General features: G+C 39.8%; 1 protein-coding gene across 6 annotated transcripts in view; it reads right to left on the bottom strand.

Annotated features, from left to right (window-relative positions):
• The window catches only part of ACIN1 (apoptotic chromatin condensation inducer 1), a 448,130-nt gene that overhangs the window by 55,651 nt on the left and 370,008 nt on the right, over positions 1–22,471 (bottom strand). For 2 of the 6 annotated variants that reach the window (XM_053702293.1, XM_053702296.1), the window contains 3 exons: positions 4,040–4,160; positions 1,638–1,683; positions 1,351–1,502 (listed from right to left, as the gene is read on the bottom strand). In XM_053702293.1, coding sequence (XP_053558268.1) covers positions 1,351–1,502; positions 1,638–1,683; positions 4,040–4,160 — 319 coding nt within the window. Of the gene's footprint in view, positions 1–1,350; positions 1,503–1,637; positions 1,684–2,328; positions 3,536–4,039; positions 4,161–22,471 lie in introns of those variants that run through there. The other 4 variants (XR_008400654.1, XR_008400652.1, XR_008400653.1 and 1 more) reach the window with 4 other exon arrangements.

The following is a 22,471-nucleotide window of genomic DNA, read 5'->3' as shown; positions in this document are numbered from 1 at the left end:
GGTGGGCGCAGTGTAATATTTTCTATTATAATATAATTTTCAGACATCCAAAGCACAAATAACCTGCATTATTAAAGGGACAGTCAACATCAGAATTGTTGTTTTAAATGATAATCCCTTAAATTACCCATTCCACAGTTTTGCAGAACCGAAATTACCTTGTATCTAAGCCTCAGCAGACTGCCCCCTTATTTCAGTTCTTTTGAGAGACTTGCATTTTAGCCAATCAGAGCTGTCTCCATGGTAAAATTAACATGCATGAGCTCAATGTTATCTATATGAAACACCAGAACTAATGCCCTCTAGTGGTGAAAAACAAAAAATGCATTTAGATTAGAGGCATATTAGCATATGAACTTCCTAGGTTTAGTTTTCAACTAAGAACACCAAAAGAACAAAGCAAAATTGGTGATAAAAGTAAATTGGAAAGCTGATTAAAATTACATGCACTATTTGAAACAAGAAAGTTTTTTTGGACTTGACTGTCCTTTAAACATAATGTATTTTTTAATGCACAGATTTTCATTAAAAACAACATTTTTAATATTAGTTATTTTTAGCTCAATATTGGCTTAAATTTTGGCTGGATTAACAATTCCGCTGGGTGGTGCACCCGCTAAAAAAGGTCCTGGGAGAACATTGCTAATATGTATGCCATTCTATAGCAACACAACAAAATGGGTCTTGTAATTACAAGGTTTTACTGTCCATTTTACTCTAGACTAGCACCCTCAAAGAAGGAAATCCGTAGGTGAAGTTTATACATTGAAAACAATTGAAATAGACAAGGTGTTAAAGTTATAACATTCAGATAGGTTAAACTATTGGAAGACTGTGGAAAATGCAATTACAAGGCAACTGCATAATACAGTTAGTCAATACGATGATGAAACATTTAAAAGGGTTCAATGGGGAATGCATATAACAAGTGTAGGGCAGTTACGCTATATTCAAAACTTTTAAAGAGACCATCCTAAATTTTTGTCCCCTTTACTTTGACTTGGGTAAAACCGTTATGAAGGCTTTGTTTTAAGTTCGGGGGCATTCATAAACTAAATTTCTATATAAGCACATAACTGATTAACAAAATAATGGTCGTCATACATTTGTTTCTGAACAATCCTCAAAAGCACCTCACAAATGTGGCATCCCACTAATATGCTGGAATTTAAATCCGATTCCTCAAGTAAAGGAACAATATCCTACATATATTTGGTAAGGTAGAAGTTATGTCCACAAGGTTGCGCTCAGTGTTCAATTCCTATTTGTCAGTAAACAGATGTAGAGAATAAATTATTTGTCTCAGAATTGGATAAGGTCACAAGACATTTTTTGTTCCAATTGTTGTACCTTTAATGATTCAGTAGATATACTAATAGATGGCTTTTTCTGGGTAGCTGCTGTGCTGGCTCCCCAACGTCTGCGTCTAGCTGGGTGAGCTCCTTCACCATCACTATTTGTGGCTGAGGCTGCCGAAGTCTGACTGGAACACTTTGCTGCTGCTGGCCAGATTAAAAAACAATAAAAACACATTTACTAATCTATGACTACCTATGGAACTTATTAAGTTGACCCATATCCATTATAACTTATAATTAACAGCAAAACATGAACATGTGGTTGAGGTTTTTACTTACATATAACTGAAATTTTCCTCTTGAAAGTTCGCAGTGGAGTTGTACTCTAAAAAGGATGAAACAGGGGCAGAGGAGGGGAAAGGTGGAGAAAGGGTAGGAGGCAAAACCCCAGGAAGAAAGAATAAACTGTTAGAAATTTTAAAAACCAAGAATAAAATAAAAGAATTGGAAGAGAAAAAACCCTCAAATATGCCTTAAATTTTCAGATGAGCTATAACTACAAAGTCTGGGTTAGGATACAGCTAGTCTGTTCTGCTATTAGCTAACAGAAAGGAAAACGGATTTAACATTTTAAAGTGGATTTGATAGTCTCATACACTTTTAAGGAACTTAAACATGTTAGTACTAAAAAAAAAAAAACCTACACCAATTTCTATCTGGGCATCAGAGACTAGCTCACATTATGGACTTCAAGAACTAATGTATACATTACCAATGCACCACATGGCACATCAGAACAATATGGTAGTCTAAAAATATTTATCTTTGTTAACACTAAGATAGATAATACTCATCCCTACTCTAACAGCAGCGACTGGATCAAACACCTACATTTTGCTATGCTAGCTCTTCTAATATGGTAAAAGTATAAAGGGGACTACATAAATAAATGTTGCTGCTGAATAATAAACAAAATAAAATAATCCAAAAAGCTAAGGAAAGAGATGGAAATAGATAAAAATAAACCAACGATTAATCAGCAGAGTGACGAACTGTCCAGGTACCCTGTGTGTCTCCCACGTGGCTCGGGAGTGGCCTGATGGCGCTGTGACGTGCGCCCCTTCACTTATTTTGGATTTTGTTGGGACGTGTGTTTTGGAAGGTGAGATGGGAAGTGGTGAGCGGCGAGGAGGGTGAGCGGGTAATCCTAGGGGCTCCTCCATTACATTCAGGTCAGATGACAGTCTATATTGGTAAGTGTCCAAAACAAATTCCCCAAACATTTAACCAAACACCTTCACAGTTTATGCATGTTGCTGAGAAGGTGCAGGTTGCAAGCTCTGTGACCCTAAACACAAACCTTGGTTCTGAGTTAACAGTAAACTTTTGCTTTAGTTCCCAGCTTCTGTTTTTTTTCTCCCCACAATCAAGAAAGTGCATGTGTAAAGTTCCAAACAAATAGTTATATGGTAAACCTGCATGAGATTTATAAGCCCATAGATGTTCCTTGTCAAATCAAATGAATCCTCAGAACGTGTGGGAAACGAACAGCTTTGCTCACTGTAACAAATTGTGCAAGTGCTCAATGAGCAAATGGTTCCACCAACAGTCACATCAGTTCAACAAAAACAGGTATTACCATACTCCACATATCAGCAATAGGCTTGTGTTTTTAATCTGTGAATGCAGTGTCCATATGTATCATAAATGAATAATATCACAATGGAGGCCCCAGCTGAGTACTTTGTTTAAATGTAGAGAGTCACTAACACACCCAAAGAACAACATTTCTGGACAAAACGAGGCAAGATTCTTCTTCTTTTGGAAGAGTGTTGAGGGTCCATGAAACTGTCCAATTTATTCTAATGCTCTTGCAGGACAATTATGTTCTTGTACATCTTGACAATTTATATTGTTCAGCAGACAGTAAAAGTGAAGTCCAGATAAATCCAGTCTTTGAGAAATCATTGTATGTAACTGCATCCATAAATAGAGTTACAAAGGATATAGCATGTTTTGTTTCTCTGGGGTGCAGCCAGGAAGGAGATGCTGCCCACCCATCCCTCCTTTCTCTCTGTGTATGGCAGCGTCTGTCCTGCAACCTCAAGGCTACCCGGGTAAAGCTGGGCTCTGATTGTGTGGTTCTGTGCCTGGCAGTCCAGCAGAATTTTGGCGTAGGCGATGGGACAGATGTCTTTACAGAGGAAGGAACGGCACACACACTTATACAGGCTTCGCTGGTGGACAAGGGAGGTGGGAGAGAGCAGGGAGCACCTTATAATATCATCTCCCCCCTCCCCCAGAAAACCCTTTAACTGGGGCCACATCCCTTTTATAACCCAACCACAAGCCTCTTTGAGGACTTATTCCTAATACCCCTTTAAAAAAAAATAAGTGGGAAGAGACTAACCCAGTCAGTGTATCTGTATCATAAATAGTGATATTTGTAATGGCAACTCCCACCCCCTTCCCAATACTTCATTACATGTGAGGGACCACACACCACAATATTTATATTACTTATATTTGCAACAATTGCAGTAGCAACTGTTTTCCATCAGATGACCACCGTATTCCTTTTTTAATCCAAAGGAACATGACAAATCACCTATTATAAAAGGTGCAATCATGTATAATTAAGAAGGGTAAGTGATCACAAACAAGTAATGGTACCTCATCCCAACATATGTCCTCAGTTGCAGCCCCATTAAATCACTATTTAGAGAAGAATTTACTCTTACCTCTTTGTTGTCATCCCCCTCTGAACGCTCTTCTGATGGTTGGGCAGGTGCAGCCTCTTGGGGCTCGCTTTCTGTTTGACTATCTGTTGCTTCCATAACCACGTCCTCTCTCTCTGGGGCACTGCAAAGAAAATAAGTTACTGTTACTATCATGTTGACATGAAAATTGTGTACTATATATGAATTAAATATAAAACATCAACAGTGCAAGTTTAAATGCACAAAAAAGTATGTATACACCGACAGAGTTCTAAGGTATATAGTTTCTTCTTTGTTCATCTATACTATTCTGATGTGATCTTTAAACCTCAAATTATTCCCTGATCCTCACTCACATCATTGTCCCCTTTCTGGTCTCTCCCTGGAAACTAGTTCCGCAATCTCTCAGCAAGACAAGAAGTGAGCAAACAAGGTATCATTGGGTTAATATTAAACATGCAAACAAGCATACCATTCAGGGGCAAATGAGCTGGAGCACAACAATTATGAATCAAAGGAACCCCCCCCCCCACAAAATATGTAAAATGCACAAGTGTGGGCAAAATACTTGGGGGAGGGGCACATAACTAATGGTAAAGGATATATTAGTCTCAGTTGGGGCTACTTCAATTTTAGTCCGGGTAGGTTCACAAGCAAACCCACATATTAACACAATTAATGCAATTTTCACACGATAAAATGTTCAGATTATAAAATGACTAGATACTACATATTCGTCTCTTTAAACAAAAACCGTGTGCGCGCAGCGCATTCCCGTCAGTACAGCGGGAGCAGAGATATACAAATCGTAGCTATATTTAAGAGCAGAGAAGCAACATTGTAGCCTGTATAACAGCTATACACACACTGCAGGCTGCTCCCATCCTGCACGCACACTGCGACAGCACCACAACCAGCCCCCTCCTGCTCATCATACGGCTGCTGGCCGACATCAGGAAGCATTCCCACCCAGCACAGTAACTAATCATTAGGGAACGGGTGAACGGGATTACCGGATGGCCTAACCATGAGCCCACCCCCAAACGGAATCCCCTTACCAGTCTTTGTTTTCTGATAACATTTCCCTGGTAGCCGGCTGGATGGGGGAAGGGAGGAGGGATAAGGGGAGCCTTTGGAGGTCGAATGGACAGGAAGAATGAAGGAGAACAAGGGGTAGGGAGCAAAGCGAGAGAAAGGCGGGAGGTAAGGGAAGCGCTGCGGCTCTGGCCTGGTCTTCGTCCTGTATTGGCAACGATGGCTCTGTCTCCGGCAGGGGAGCCACACTCAGACATGCTCTGCGGCCATCTTGATCATTACCCAGCAGGCCGCAGCGCAGGGAGGAGACATGGCGGAGGAGGCTGCCAGAGGCGAGAGGGAGGGGCAGAAACAAGGCTGCTCAGGTTACACACATGCCAGCAACAGTTAGACTGATGCTGCCCTGCAACGTACTCATGCCCTTCATATATGAATACGTTGTTCAACAGTTTTACCTAACACCTACTTTTTCATTAATCCGCCTAAATTAACCAGTTGGCAGCCTCACTAGTTACCGAAGCACTATGTTTATTCACCTCTAACGACTCCTAATTTCTGTATGCGTCATTAGATCATGAAGGTAGTAGACCCTATTTAGCTTTCAACTTTTCTTTCATAATTCAGATAACATTTGACTTTAAAATAACTATCCTATTTCTATCTAAATTGGTTTTCTTGAAATCCTTTGTTGAAAAGGATACCTAGGTAGGCTCAGAAGCTGCACATTGGTGGCTGCACATATACGTCTCGTTATTGGCTCATTATTGCATTCAACTAGTTAGCAATAATGTATTGCTGCTCCTTCAACAAAGGATACAAAGAGAATGAATCAAATTAGATAATAGAAGTATATTGGAAAGTTGTTTAAAATTGTATTCTCTGCCTAAAGCGTGAAATAAAAATTTTGTTGCGATCGTCTTTGAAAGTCAAAAAGCTCATCAATGTTTAAACCATATTAATATATTAAAGAATGTTTTTGAAATGTTGGCTTGTTTGTAAAGTCATCACTATTAATTAGGTATGGTTAGGTCTGTTTGAATCGGCAAGTCATGATATAAAACAGCCTTACACATTTTTAAAAATATAACATAATCACGTTTGTAACATCTGTCGCCATTGGCAGTTGCGCGCACAGCCTGCAGCACAAGGCAACGTCAGGAGCTCCAGCTCTCACAGCTGGAGCTCCTGAAGCTTCAGGCATCTGCCGCATATGGAGCAGGAACGCGATTGGTGCTCCGCTTCCATTTGAGGCCAGATCCCCTGATCATTACAGACGGTTATACTTTGTGTGTCACCATCTGTAACGATCTGCTGGTGCCGGCGGGAGGTGTGGGCAGCTTAGCAGCGGAGGGGAGAGAGTGCCCTACTACAGAAAAAAATCACAAGGAGGAATGGGGTAGCTGCAAAAGGAAGGGGAGGGAGTACCCTACTACAGAAAAAAAGGTCAGGGGGGGGATGGGGCAGCTACACTATAGAAAAGGGGTTTGGGGGTGGGGGGATAAATGGCGATCGGGGGGGGGGGGGGGACCACTACACTAAAACATAAAATAAACAAAAAATAGAAAAAAAGGGGTTTATAGGTACTGACAGACAGATGGGGGAGGTTTAGAGACCTTTGAGAAAATTCTGGGAGCTGTGGTGAGGCCAAATGGCAGCGCTACAAATTGGAAATGTTTGTCTAGATAGGCGACCTCAGATATTTGTGATGATCCCTGTGAATGGGAACGTGCAGGTACGCATCCTTCAGGTCTATGGTTGTCATGAATTGACCCTCTCGAATTAAGGGCAGAATGGAGCGGATAGTCTCCATTTTGAAGGACGGCACTCTGAGGAATTTGTTTAGTTTAGTATGAGCACAACTGTAATTAACGTTACGGTCTCTTTAAAAAATAAAACTTAAAAATCCTTAAGAATTTTTCCTGTCTAACTTGAGCAAAAAATTTTGAAAAAAAAAAAAAAATGCTTTAAACAATGACCTCAGCACATCTACACCTCAGCGGTATGCTGAAGTGCCTACCTACTCCTACCGACACGGATTGCAGCTTCCTTCGATCCGCAACTCAGGACAAGAGAAACGGCGCGCAGCAAGTAGAGACACACCCCCTAATGGCGTCATGCCAGGAAACGGCTAGGAAACGTCTAGCCGAAAAATAAGCCATTATTTTAACTAACAGCCTCTGCATAAGACGACTGCACATTTATGCAGTCCACTCTGAGCAACCAATAAAGAAAATAAAATTTCTTCTATTCCCAAACTCTACCGCCACACAGAACCCTGCCCCTGCCAAAAAGTAACCCTGATCCCCAGGATTAGGCCCCATAGTGCAGACATGTGTTAAAGGGCCATAAGAGGCTATAGAATAAAAATGGCACTTACCTGCATTCTTGAATGTCCCAGGTATGAGAGGAAGCCGCTCCTTACAGAGACCTAGGACCAAAGAAATTAACAGAGTAAGCCTACTCTGGCATTCTGAGAAAGGACAGCAAGATGTTAGGAAAACACAATGAGGCCCACCCCACAAGTTCCTAACTGCTTTAAAGCTACCACAGCCCTGCTGAGGAGACTAATGTGGAGTACAGCTATACCCAGATTGTTATGGAAGATAAGAGCAAGCCTGCCCTGGCTTCAAAATGAAAAAGAAATCTTGATAGAAGAATCTTACACAGACACCTATTACTTCACCTCCTCCTTGCACTGAAGGCAAAGATAATGACTGGGGTTTGTGGGAAGGGAAGTGATACTTAACAGCTTTGCTGTGGTGCTCTTTGCCTCCTCCTGCTGGCCAGGAGTGATATTCCCAACAGTAATTAATGATCTGTAAGAGCACTTTCTGGAAGATCACCAGATACACAAATGAACCACTTCCCTGCTGAACCATTTTAACGCCAGTTGTTTAGCCCTCATTGCATTTCACAAAAAAATTAAAACTTTTTTTTTTGTGAGGTACCCACACAAATTATACCACGTTTATTTTTTTCCAGCAGACCTAGTATCTTTAGAAAATAACTTTAGTTTGCAGAAATATAATACAGGCACAGGCAGAAAACCCTTTAACCAAACTGCTCGGGACTGTAAAAGGTTTGGATTTTGGAATATATGCATCTTTAAAATGGGACAGATTGGAGAAAGAAATGGAACCGAGTGTAAACAGCAATATCTTATGATATTTAGACAATATTTACATGGCACAATGCAGCTTATACATGTAACCTAAATATATTTTTAATACTTTTTTTGTATACAGTACAGATTTGTCCCTTCAACTAACTTGCAGACAAAACCTTATCCAAACCATCCTGAAGAAACTGTAAATTTCTAGGAATTCTAAAAGAATGGCAAGAAAATTTATGAGAACACCATGAAATATAAGTCTTCCAAACTTGATAATAAATCTTTCTAGAAACACATATACGAGCCTGTTACATAGTATTAATCACTGAGTTAGAGAAACCTCTATGACTAAGCACTAGGCGTTCAATTTCCATACCTTCAAATATAATGATTTGAGATCCTGATGGAAAAACAGACTTTGAGACAGAGGGTCCGGCTTTAACTGAAGTGGCCAAGGTTGGCAACTGGACATCCGAACAAGATCCACTTAACAAAACCTGTGAGGCCATGCTGGAGCCACCAGCAACACAAATGATTGCTCCATGATGATTTTGGAGATCACTTTTGGAAGAAGAACTAGAGGCGGGAAAATATAAGCAGGTTGATAACACCAAGGAAGTGTCAACGCATCCACTGCTTCCGCCTGAGGAGACCTGGACAGGTACCCGGGAAGTTTCTTGTTTAGATGAGAAGACATCAGCTCTATTTCTGGAAGACCCCACATCTGAACAACCTGAGAAAACACATCTGGATGGAGGGACCACTCCCCCGGATGTAAAGTCTGACGGCTGAGATAATCCGCTTCCCAATTGTCTATACCTGGGATATGGACTGCAGAAATTAGACAAGTACTGAATTCCACCCAAGCAAGTATCCGGGATACTTCTTTCATAGCTTGGGGACTGTAAGTCCCACCCTGATGATTGACATATGCCACAGTTGTGATATTGTCTGTCTGAAAACAAATAACTGGTTCTCTCTTCAACAGAGGCCATATCTGAAGAGCCCTGAAAATTGCACGGAGTTCCAAAATATTGATTGGTAATCTCGCCTCTTGAGATTTCCAAACCCCTTGTGCTGTCAGAGATCCCCAGACAGCTCCCCAACCTGAAAGACTTGCATCTGTTGTGATCACAGTCCAGGTTGGACGAACGAAAGAGGCCCCTAAAATTATATGATGGTGATCTAACCACCAAGTCAGAGAAAGTCGAACATTGGGATTTAAGGAAATTAATTGTGATATCCTTGTATAATCCCTGCACCATTGGTTCAGCATACAACGATGGAGAGGTCTCATATGAAAACGAGTAAAGGGGATCGCATCCGATGCTGCAGTCATGAGACCTAAAATTTCCATGCACATAGCTACTGAAGGGAATGACTGAGACTGAAGGTTCCGACAGGCTGCAACCAATTTTAAACGTCTCTTGTCTGTTTGAGACAAAGTCATGGACACTGAATCTATCTGGAAGCCTAAAAAGGTTACCTTTGTCTGAGGAATCAAAGAACTTTTTGGTAAATTGATCCTCCAACCATGTCTTCGAAGAAACAACACTAGTTGATTTGTGTGAGATTCTGCAGAACGTAAAGACTGAGCGAGTACCAAGATATCGTCCAAATAAGGAAATACCGCAATACAGAGAGTAGGGCACCTAGAACCTTTGAAAAGATTCTTGGAGCTGTCGCTAGGCCAAAAGGAAGAGCAACAAATTGGTAATGCTTGTCTATGAAAGAGAATCTCAGGAACTGATAGTGATCTGGATGAATCGGAATATGAAGATATGCATCCTGTAAGTCTATTGTGGACATATAATGCCCTTGCTGAACAAAAGGAAGAATAGTCCTTATAGTCACCATTTTGAAAGTTGGTACTCTTACATATCGATTCAAAATCTTTAGATCCAAAACTGGTCTGAATTAATTTTCTTTCTTTGGGACCATGAATAGATTTGAATAAAACCCCAGACCCTGTTCCTGAAATGGAACTGTCATGATTACCCCTGATAACTCCGGGTCTGAAACACACTTTAGGAAAGCCTGAGCCTTAACTGGGTTTGCTGGAATGCGTGAGAGAAAAAATCTTCTAACAAGCGGTCTTACTCTGAATCCTATTCTGTACCCCTGAGAGACAATACTCTGATTCCAATGATTTTGGACCGAATTGATCCAATCATCTTTGAAAAATTTTAATCTGCCCCCTACCAGCTGAGCTGGAATGAGGGCCACACCTTCATGCGGACTTGGGGGCTGGTTTTGATCTCTTAAATGGCTAGGATTTCTTCCAATTTGAAGAAGGCTTCCAATTGGAAGCAGATTCCTAAGGGGAAGGATTAGGTTTCTGTTCCTTATTTTGTTGAAAGGAACGAAAACGGTTAGAAGCTTTAGATTTACCCTTAGGTCTTTTATCCTGAGGCAAAAAAACTCCCTTCCCCCCAGTGATAGTTGAAATTATTGAATCCAACTGAGAACCAAATAATTTATTACCTTGGAAAGAAAGAGATAGCAATCTGGAAGTCATATCAGAATTCCAAGATTTGAGCCACAACGCTCTTCTAGCTAAAATAGCTAAAGACATAGATTTAACATCAATTTTGATGATATCAAAAATGGCATCACAAATGAAATTATTAGCATGTTGAATCAACTTAACAATGCTAGACAAATCATGATCCGATACTTGTTGCGCTAAAGTTTCCAACCAAAAAGTTGAAGCAGCTGCAACATCAGCCAAAGAAATTGCAGGCCTAAAAAGATGACCTGAATATAAATAAGATTTCCTTAGATAAGACTCAAGTTTCCTATCTAAAGGATCTTTAAAAGAAGTACTATCTTCCGTAGGAATAGTAGTACGTTTAGCAAGAGTAGAGATAGCCCCATCAACTTTGGGGATCTTTTCCCAAAACTCCAATCCAATTGCTGGCAAAGGATACAATTTTTTAAACCTTGAAGAAGGAATAAAAGAAGTACCAGGCCTATTCCATTCTTTAGAGATCATATCAGAAATAGCATCAGGAACTGGAAAAACCTCTGAAATAACCACAGGAGGTTTATAAACAGAATTTAAACGTTTACTAGTTTTAATATCAAGAGGACTAGTTTCCTCCATATCTAATGTAATCAACACTTCTTTTAACAAAGAACGAATATACTCCATTTTAAATAAATAAGAGGATTTGTCAGTGTCAATATCTGAGGCAGAATCTTCTGAATCAGATAGATCCTCGTCAGAGAAGGATAATTGAGTATGTTGCTGGTCATTTGAAACTTCATCAACCTTATGAGAAGTTTTAAAAGACCTTTTACATTTATTAGAAGGCGAAAAGGCAGACAAAGCCTTCTGAATAGAATCAGCAATAAATTCTTTTAAATTCACGGGTATATCTTGTGCATTAGATGTTGAGGGAACAGCAACAGGTGATGAACTACTACTGATAGATACATTCTCTGCATGTAAAAGTTTATCATGACAACTATTAAAAACCACAGCTGGAGGCATAACCCCCACAAGTTTACAACAAATGCACTTAGCTTTGGTAGAACTGTTATCAGGCTGCAGGGTTCCATCAGTGATTTCTGAGACAGGATCAGATTGAGATATCTTGCAAATGTAAGAGAAAAAAACAACATATAAAGCAAAATTATCAATCTCCTTATATGGCAGTTTCAGGAGTGGGAAAAAATGCAAACAGCATAGCCCTCTGACATAGAAAAAAGGCAGGAGGCAAATAGAAATGGGGTCTTAAATAAAGAAAATATTTGGCACCAAGTATGACGCACAACAAACAGAAAAATATTTTTTGGTGCCAAAAACGACACATTCGCATCATAGATGACGCAAAGGAAATTCCGAATTTGCGTAAATGAACGTAACTTTTGTGCCAAAAAAATCTTGTGCCAAGAATGACGCAATAAACTCTGGCATTTTGCGCCCTCGCAAGCCTAATTCTGCCCGCAAATTTAAAAGACAGTCAATTGGAAAAAGAGACTATACCCCAGGTAAGAAATTTTTTTTTCTTTTTTTTTTTCATAAAAAAAGCATTTCCCAGATATGAAACTGACAGTCTGCAAAAGGAAATATACTGAAAACCTGAATCATGGCAAATATAAGTACAATACATATATTTAGAACTTTATATAAATACATAAAGTGCCAAACCATAGCTGAGAGTGTCTTAAAGGGCCACTGTAAGTAAATATTTTCTATGCCTGTTACTAACTAACTACCCCAAATACGCTTTTTATCAATAGCATTTCATTAACATATCTCTTCCGTATATCAGAAATCTCGTCTGCAAATTTAATTGTTTTCCAAACCCACTCCGTGGGTATCCTTTGCTCTGTACCAATCCGTTTACAATACCTAGGTTTCAAAATGGCGCTTTAAACACAAAGTTATTGGTTTAAGTATTTTGAACATGCAGTGCTGAAAATAGTGGGCAGGATAACGTGACATCATCGGCGAATAAAAGATATAACTTTTAGAACGTTATGAAACTTCGTTTTGGAGAAAATATAGGTCAGTAGGTTTTAATTAATGTTTATTAACTTTAATATGTTAGTTGTTTAGCTTAAAAATTATAACAGAAAGTAATCCTTTAAGTAATGAAAACATACTTACCAAAAAAGACACCCATCCACATATAGCAGATAGCCAAACCAGTACTGAAACCGTTATCAGTAGAGGTTTAATGTCTACTTCATGCATAGGCTTCAACAGAGCTTGTTGCAAAACCTTAAACTCCAAGGAGGAGCCTTAAATCTAAATACAGGTCTGATCCCAGCAGAGCCTTAACAAATGGCTGCACATCTGGACGCTCTTCAAACCTCTTGTGCAGTAACACAGACAGGGCCGAAAAAAGTCCCTTCAGAGGACTTGCAGAAAAGCCCTTCTCCAGTTCATCCTGGAGATCAGAATAAGTAGGTCCTCCACACCTTATGATAGATGCGACGAGCAACCAGCTTACAAGCTTGAATGAGAGTAAAAATAACTCTCTCAGAAAACCCTCTCTTGGCTAGGACTAAGCGTTCAATCTCCACGCAGTCAGCCTCAGAGAATCTAGACATTGATGAACAAAGAGACCTTGGTCAGCAGATCCCTGCAAAAAGGTAACTTCCACAGAGGAGATGATGACATCCCCACTAGATCCGCGAACCATTTCCTTCTCAGCCAAGACAGAGCAGTCAGTATCACTGAAGCCTGTTTGAATCAAGCTACTACACTAGGAAGTAGTGGCAACGGTCGGAAAGGATAAATTGGATTGAACCTCCAAGGCACCGCTAATGCATCTGTTAGCTCCGCCTGAGGATCCCTGTACCTCCTGCAAACACTCGGGATGGAGAAACCATTCTCCCGGATGAAAGGATTGTCTGCTGAGAAAATCCGCTTCCCAGTTGTCCACACCCCGAATGTGGATCGCTGACAGCGAACAAATGCGGGTCTCTCTCCCCCACACCAGAATCAGAGATACTTCCCTCAAAACTAGGGAGCTTCTCGTTCCCCCCCTGATGGTTGATGTAAGCCACCGAAGATAGATTGTTTGATTGGAATCTGATAAAATGGGACGAACCCAGAAGAGGTCAAGCCTTCAGAGCATTGTATATTGCCCGAAGATCCAAAATGAGATCAAGAGGGAGCTTTACCTCCTGGGACCAGAGGCCCAGAGCCTTACTGGCACCCCAAACAGCTCCCCATCCTGACAGACTTGCAACAGTAGTAACAATCACCCAGGATGGTCTTAAGATGGACTTCCCTCAGGACAAGTGATCCGGACAAAAGGCACACAGTTTAAAAGTTAGGGAGCGCTATTGAGCTCAAAGGTACAAGAAGACGATATTGTAAGATTTTGTTATAAAAATATTATTAATTTATTAATGTGAATGCAATGAAAATTTAATGTATATATATAAATTCATAAACAATTAAAATTCAAAAACAATTAAAAACGGGGGACGTCTCCCTTACATTAATAACTTGGTTTTCTATCTCTTATTTTCTTTTCTTAAAATTTCTTAACCAATAATAGCATTAATACAAAGTAAAAAACATTATAAAGTTGCACAACAATTAATCATCATATAATTGTATCCACCTTAACAATCATAACTCTCGCAAAAAATATGATCGTTATTTAGCTTAAAGGCTAAAAGTTCATTCAGTAGATGACCGGTTTGGAGAGTTAAATATCAAAATATACAATCCTGTTTTTAAGGGATTGGATTAAGCCGCATCTGACAATCAATTAATCTGACCAATAGGTGTGTATAAAGTCTCGTATCTTATTGATATGAAAAGAAGCTTGTCTTACCGGGGTCTTCAGACTCTTATATTTTCGAGCACAGACTTACTGTATATTCTCCAGTTCTGTGTTCAGTTTGTGAGCCAAGCGTCACAGCGGTGATAATACCTTGTGCTTTACTGACTGACTTACTCCAAATCAGCTGTGCTGCCGCACGCCCCAGCGTAATGAAAGAGGGATGGTTTTCAACAAACGGCCGTTTGTTTTCCCTGTGTCTTGTTAATTACAGGATCCTGCAGGGAAGGATGATTTCCGTGAAATTCTTTCTTTGATGCTGTTAGACTCCTGATGGTCTCTGCTTTAAACGTCAACGCGTTTCGCCCTTGTGGGGGCTTTATCAAGACGTATAACACTGTATGGTTTAGTGGGCATTTAAATATCCCTCCTCTTAACTCTATTGGTCAGTGTGGTGTGTTGGTTCAGTCAATCTTTTAAAAGTGGAATTTAGTTCAGAGTATATTCCTCTGTTCTGTTAAGTGGACTTTTTATGATTTTTTTGTAAATAGATGAATAAATACACTTTCAAGTTAAAGGGACATTAAACACTAAATACATGCTAGATAGAATGATGCATTCAAAGAAAAGATTAGTCCATGACTAACATGTAGATGTATTTTTTAATGTTTCATTAGTTTTTTAAAAAGTGAAAAAATAAGTGTAAAGTTTTAGTGTCTATATAACACTGGGAGCTGCCATGTTGTAACTTGTGTTACCTTCTCTGCTGTGGCCAATTAGGGACAGTTATACATAGGTCATTAGAGTGTGCAGCCAATGGTTGTGCTGGATTTAACAGTGTTCTAACAGGAACTGAAAAGCTCACAATATCAGAATGGAATTACAGGCAAAGAGGACAAATAAATAATGAAAGTATATTGCAGAGTTGTTTTATATATACAATTTATCATTTTATATTACCATCTCAAAGTGTTTAATGTCCCTTTAATAAGGGGATACAATCGATATAAAACCAAAATAAAATTACTGCAAAGATCCATGGATTTATAGAATAATTAGAAAACAATGCTCTTTATATTTAATAGTAGAATGTAGTTCATTGAGCATAAACACCAAATATAAATTTTAAAAGATCAATATCAATAAATACATCTAGAACTATATATAAAAATAAATTTCAACTATTGGATTCTATTTTCTTTGTAGTATATAAAATGTTCCAAGTATGCAAATCAAATTTAGGTGAAGTTTTATTACCAATTTTTTATTCTTATCTATCAACATTAAATATTTAGAAAAGGAGAGATATCCAATTCAGAGTTTAAACCTGATGGGAAGAGGGTCTGCATATTATAAATGAATAAGTGATCCGGACAAAACTATCAAGAGAGCGATTCTCCCGATTGATTGTCCAGAGAAATCTGTTGAGACAGATCCAAATGATCGCCGTTCCACTAGTTCAGCATGCGCAGTTGCAACAGTCTGAGGTGAAACCTGGCAAAGGAAATGATGTACAAGCTGGACACCATGAGACCAATCACCTCCATACATCGTACACCGAGCCACAGATGGCCTTAAGGAGATCTAGAAAGCAAGACATGTTGAAGCTAGCTTGCAACGTCTCTGGTCTGTTAGAAATATTCTCATGTCTATGGAGAGTATTATAGTACCCAAGAATTCTACCCTGGTACTTGATACAAGAGAACTCTCTCTAGATTATCTGCCATCCATGGGATCGAAGAAGACAGAGGAGATATTCTGAATGGTCTACTCTTCGAAAGATTTCTTCAGCTAGATCAAACATAAGGACAATAAACTGGAAGTGCTGGTCCAGTAATGCAAACCTTAGGAACTAGAAGTGGTCCTTGAGGATTGGTACGAGAAGCGAGCAGCCTTCAGATCTATTGTGGTCATGAACTACCACTATCAGAAGAGGGGAAGAATGGACCTTATTGTCTCCATCTTAAACGAGGGGACATTTAAAAACCTGCTTAAGCACTTTAGGTCCAGAATAGGAACGGAAAGTTCCCTCCATCTTAGGGACAACAAAAAGGTTTGAATAGTATCCCAAACCTCTCACTGCAATAGGCACCGGGACAATAACTCCTAGAGGCCAGATCCCATACACACCACAGAAAGGCTTCCCTCCCTTCTAGTCAGGAAGACAGAAGGAATCTGCCCTTGGGTGGCTGAGACTTAAAACCTATCTTGTAACCCTGAGCTATGACCTCCAGGACCTATGGATTCTGCACGTCCCTGAACCAAGCGACTGAAAAGAACGACATACTGCCCCCTACACAATCCAGAAAAAGGACCGGGGACCACTCTTCATGTCGACGTAGACTCAACAAGATTTTTGCTCTGCTTGGCATTATTCCAGGACTGAGCCGGCTTCCAAGAACTCTTGGTTTGCTCTGGCTTAGCAGAGGACTGCTGACATGGGCTTTATGAGAATGAAAAGAGCGAAAATCGTCCCTTAAATGAGTTAATATACTCATATACCCTTGCCCCCTGTGACCGTGGAGATAATTTGAGTCCAGGCCTGGACCAGACAAAATCATTCACTTAAAGGGAAGGAAGAAGTCTAGACTTAGAAGTCATATCCGCAGATCATGACTTCAGTCAGAGCCCGACGGGCCTGAACAGAAAAAGCTGAAGCCATAGCATTCAAGCAAATAAACTGCCTAATAGCAGCACAGATAAAACAATTAACAACCCTCAAGGCCGTAAATCTTTTCTGAGTAACGTTGAGGGGATCCTCCACCCTGATCAAATCCTATAAGGAGTCACACCAGAAGGTAGTTTCTCCAGTAACCGCGGCAATAGCCGCCACCGGTTGAAACAAATATCCTGTATGTTGAAACATCTTTCTTAACAGAGTTTCCATCTTTTATCCATGGGCTTTTCAAACTAAGAACTATTCTCAAGCGGGATCGTAGTAAGTTTAGCAAGGGTGAAGATAATGCCATCCCATTTAGGGACAGAACCTCACAACTCCATTGAGAGTCCAGGACCGGGGACAATTTGTTAAAGGGAGAAGAGGGGGGAAAAGGAATCCAATCATGTCCCATTCATTCTTAATAATGTTCGCCATCTAACAGGAACAGGGAAGGATAAGGTACCACCACCCTGTCCTCAAAATCTATCTAATTTAGGAATTAAAGGTTCATCAGGCAATTTGGCCTCTGGAACCTCTGAATTCGCCAAAAACTTCCCTTAGAAGAAAGCGCAAATTCCTAAACTAAAGTCTGGTTCCTCCGCAGCCGGAGGTTTAGAGGTAGCAGACTCTGACCCAGAATGTTCATACTCTGAACTCTTAGAAAGAACTTCATCCTCGGATAACCCTTAGTTAAATCTAATAAATTATCTGATGTACTCTGGGAAGGAGTGCAATATGTAACCTTTTTTGCTTGCGCTTAGCAGGGCGAGGTAAAGCATTAAAAGCCACAGACACCGCTGTCTGAACTGCGCAGTAACGTCTGGTGAAAAAAAGGCCCCCTCTAGATGGAGGATCAGCAATGTTAGGGGAAAACTGCATGTGTAGAGATATAAGAATGTAGGGTACGCACCTCACTAGACGACAACAAACATGTTTGATATTATCACATTATCAAGGCATATGGAACATAATTGATAGGGCGGGACTAAGGCCTCCTCACCATATAAACAGGAATTACTCATTAGGAATAGAGGGAGTGCCCTCTAAAGTAACAGAATCCTCCATCGCTAGTGCAATAACCGGAGAACTAGAGAAATAAAACATCTTATTTTATTAAAAAAATGGCACCCTTATACCCCAATGGCTGGGGCACTCACCACCTCTCATGACCCAGACAGTACAGATATTTATGACTCCTCTCTGATAGACACCCGGTGAGGAAAAAAGGGAATGAATCACGTGGTGCACAATGCACGACCGTCCCTGCTATGAGAAAGCGCGCTAAGCTTGTAAGCTGCATGGCTCTCAAAGTGAAACCTGTATATTCCATAACAGCCTATGAGCCCATAACATCTCACACATAAAAGCAGCAAAAAATCAAATAAAAATATAAGATTATTCCCCCCCCCCTGTTCAATAATCCCCCTAAGGAGATATTAACCCTTGATTCTATACAGGTAAAAGGAGTCACACTGTCACCCTGTCTTCTTGCGTTATCATACATGTATAAAATATGAAATGATCTTACCAGAATCTACGCCGTGGAACAGGAACACGGCCCTTCAAGTGTGACAGATAGTAGCATTGCTTCTGACATGGACTTGAGTGAAGAAAGCATGCAGCAAAACTCGTCAACGCTGATTGCCTAAGGAGCTGTTAATATGTCGGGATGGTTTCGCAGAAAGGCTCTCCCTGCATCTCCAGACTCTAACTTTCATCCATGCTCTCACTGAAAGGCTAATAGGACTACTTAGCAGGCTTGTCTCCCTTCTTAGACTTTATAACGGTGTTAAGGCATGTGGAACATAATTGAGTGGGCGAGAAAACCACGGCCTCCTCACAATAAAAACAGGTATGATTTAGTACAAACGTTTTTTATTATAGAAAACTGCACCTTTATACTCCCAATGGCTGGGCACTCACCCCCTCCTAGACCCAGACAGTTTACAGAGCAAACGCTCTCCTCAGGTTCAAGTCTCAGCTGGAATGAAGGAAATGAACATAGACCACAACCTGTCTGATGAAGTGCAAGACAGTACATTTACCTGTTTTTACAAGTACAGCAAGTAATAGGAGCTGTGCAACACTTTCCAAAATGAAAGTAAAACTTAAAAGTGAAACCTGTTTGTTCCATCCAAAAACACACAGTCTATCAGCCCAGGAAAAAATCACACAAAGCAGCATGTAAATAATTAATACACTGATTAATTAACGCCAACTGTTCAATAAACCCACTTCAGAGGATATTAACCCTGGATCCTATCAAGGTATAAAGGAGCCACACTGTGACCCTGTTATAGAGTTTTATGTGTAAAAATCGAAACAATCTTACCTTGAGGATCCATGCTGTTGAATAGAACACAGCCTCTCGAGTGTGACAGTCTTACAGCAGTGCCCCTGACATGGGCTTGAGTGAGAGAAAGCAGGCAGTAAAACTCGCCAACACTGATTGCTTAGGAGCTGTTAGCAGTAGTCTGGATGGTTTAGCAGAAAAACTTTCCCTGCATCTCCAGACTCTAACTTTCAGCAATACTCTCACTGAGAGGTTGACATGACTACTTAAAACTCCAGTCCTATCTCGAAAGGCAGATACCCTTTTGCAGGACTCTCCGAATCTTCTGACACTTCTCTGTCACCTCCTAACGTGACGAAAGACAAAGAATGACTGGGGTAATGAGGAAGTGGGAGGGATATTTAAGCCTTTGCCTGGGGTGTCTTTGCCTCCTCCTGGTGGCCAGGTGTTGTATTTCCCAACAGTAAGGAATGAAGCCATGGACTCTCTTTATAGGCAGTTCATAAATATTTACATTTATATGTGGTGCCATTGGATTTTTTTTCCTTCTTGAGTGTTTTTAATAATAATAACATTAAACTAAAACAATAATAATCTATCTATCTATTCCACAGTTAAATTATCAGCCTGGCATTGTCCTTGTATCAACGTTTTATTCAGCCCATGTTGATACAATGAGAGTGTCAGGCTGGTAATTTAATCGTGGATTATATGCAGTATATTTCCTGAGCACCTAGAGTTGGTGATATTAGTGGAGGGCAAATATCAAGCTATATTTAAGGACCATTAAACAAAGTAGAATTTCATAATCAAATAATGCATTGTTAAGTTAGCACTTAATTTGAATTTTAAATGAATAGATTTTTTTTCTCTAAAATTTTTAAAATTTACTTCAATTTGTCCACCCCTGTATCACGTAACCACCATTATCCAATTACAGACTCATAAGTATACAAAGTGAACTCTTGCACATGCTCAGTAGGAGTGGATGCCTCAAAAACGGGTATATAAAAAGATTGAGGACATTTTGACAATGGAAGTTTAATTTTGACTTTAGTGCCCCTGTTATATTATTTTTTATGCAGTCTTACAATAAACAAACATATTGGGTGAGTGAAAAAAATTGTATGCATTAAAACCTTTGTGTTTTTAATAGCCAAACTCTACCCACTACTTATTTGGAGTAGCCAATCAGGAGTTGTTACTGTAGCAGACAGAGCTAGCTACGGTATCTTTCGTATCAAATATCCAATGTTTTGCAAATAAAATAAATAGTAGTATTTTTTTGTGTTTTTTTAAGGGTCAATAACATGCTTAATACAACCCAAACAATCGCCAACCATGCATTGACATTTAAACGTTTAAAGTTATTGTTACTTCTGTATTTGCTGCTAAAACATAATCGGCTAGATTACGAGTTTTTGTCGGTAAGGCTTGCGGGGCTAACGCACAGTTTATGCTCACCGCTCACCTACAAACAACGCTGGTATTACAGGCTTTTTAAACCCGGCGTTAGCCTCAAAAAAGTGATCAGAGAGCAAAATTTAGCTCCACATCTCACCTCAATACCAGCGCTGCTTACGGTAGCAGTGAGCAGGTAAAACGTGCTTGTGCACAATTTCCCCATAGGAATCAACACCTGCAAAAAAGCAGCGTTCAGCTCCTAACGCAGCCCCATTGATTCCTATGGGAAAATACTTTTTATGTCTACACCAAACACCCTAACATGAACCCAATGTCGTCACAACCTACCTACAATTATTAACCCCTAATCTGCCTCCCCCAACGTCGCCGCCACTATAATAAAGTTATTAACCCCTAAACCTAAGTCTAACCCTAACTTAAATATAATTTAAATAAATCTAAATAAAAATACTATTATTAAATAAATTATTCCTATTTAAAACTAAATACTTACCTATAAAATAAACCATAAGATAGCTACAATATAACTAATAGTTACATTGTATCTATCTTAGGGTTTATTTTTATTCTACAGGCAACTTTGTATTTATTTTAACTAGGTAGAATAGTTACTAAATAGTTATTAACTATTTAATAACTTCCTACTTAAAATAAATACAAATATACCTGTAAAATAAATCCTAACCTAAGTTACAATTGCACGTAACACTACACTATCATTAAATTAACTACAATTAAATTATATAAACTAAATTACGAAGAAGAAAAAACACTAAATTACAGAAAAAAATTAAATAATTACAATTTTTTAAAACGAATTACACCTAATCTAATCCCCCTAATAAAATAAAAAAGCCCCCCAAAATAATAAAAAGCCCTACCCTATACTAAATTACAAATAGCCCTTAAAAGGGCTTTTTGTGGGGCATTGCCCCAAAGTAATCATCTCTTTTACCTGTAAAAAAAAAAGACAATACCCCCCCAACATTACAACCCACCACCCAACCCTACTCTAAAACCCACTCAATCCCCCCTTAATAAAACCTAACACTAACCTCCTGAAGATCACCCTACCTTGAGATGTCTTCACCCAACCGGGCAGAAGTGGTCCTCCAGAGGGTCAGAAGTCTTCATCCTATCCGGGCAGAAGAGGTCCTTCAGACGAGCAGAAGTCTTCATCCAGGCGGTATCTTCTATCTTCATCCATCCGGAGCGGAGCGGGTCCATCTTCAAGACATCCGATGCAGAGCATCCTCTTCCTTCCGATGACTAACACTAAATGACGGTACCTTTAAGTACCGTCCCTTCAATTCCGATTGGCTGATAGAATTAAGGTAGAAAAAATCCTATTGGCTGATCCAATAAGCCAATAGGATTGAACTTCAATCCTATTGGCTGATCAAATCAGCCAATAGGATTGAGTTCGCATTCTATTGGCTGATTGGATAAGCCAATAGAATGCAAGCTCAATCCTATTGGCTGATTGGATCAGCCAATAGGATTTTTTCTACCTTAATTCCGATTGGCTGATAGAATTCTATCAGCCAATCGGAATTGAAGGGACACCATCTTGGATGACGTCACTTAAAGGTACCGTCATTTAGTGTTAGTCATCGGAAGGAAGAGGATGCTCCGCGTCGGATGTCTAGAAGATGGACCCGCTCCGCTCCGGATGGAC

This window comes from Bombina bombina, chromosome 2, assembly GCF_027579735.1.
Source record: "Bombina bombina isolate aBomBom1 chromosome 2, aBomBom1.pri, whole genome shotgun sequence".
NCBI classification, from domain to species: Eukaryota; Metazoa; Chordata; class Amphibia; order Anura; family Bombinatoridae; genus Bombina; species Bombina bombina.
The sequence above is the reverse complement of the archived record's forward strand: the minus strand, read 5'-3'. Positions and strand labels throughout refer to the sequence as shown.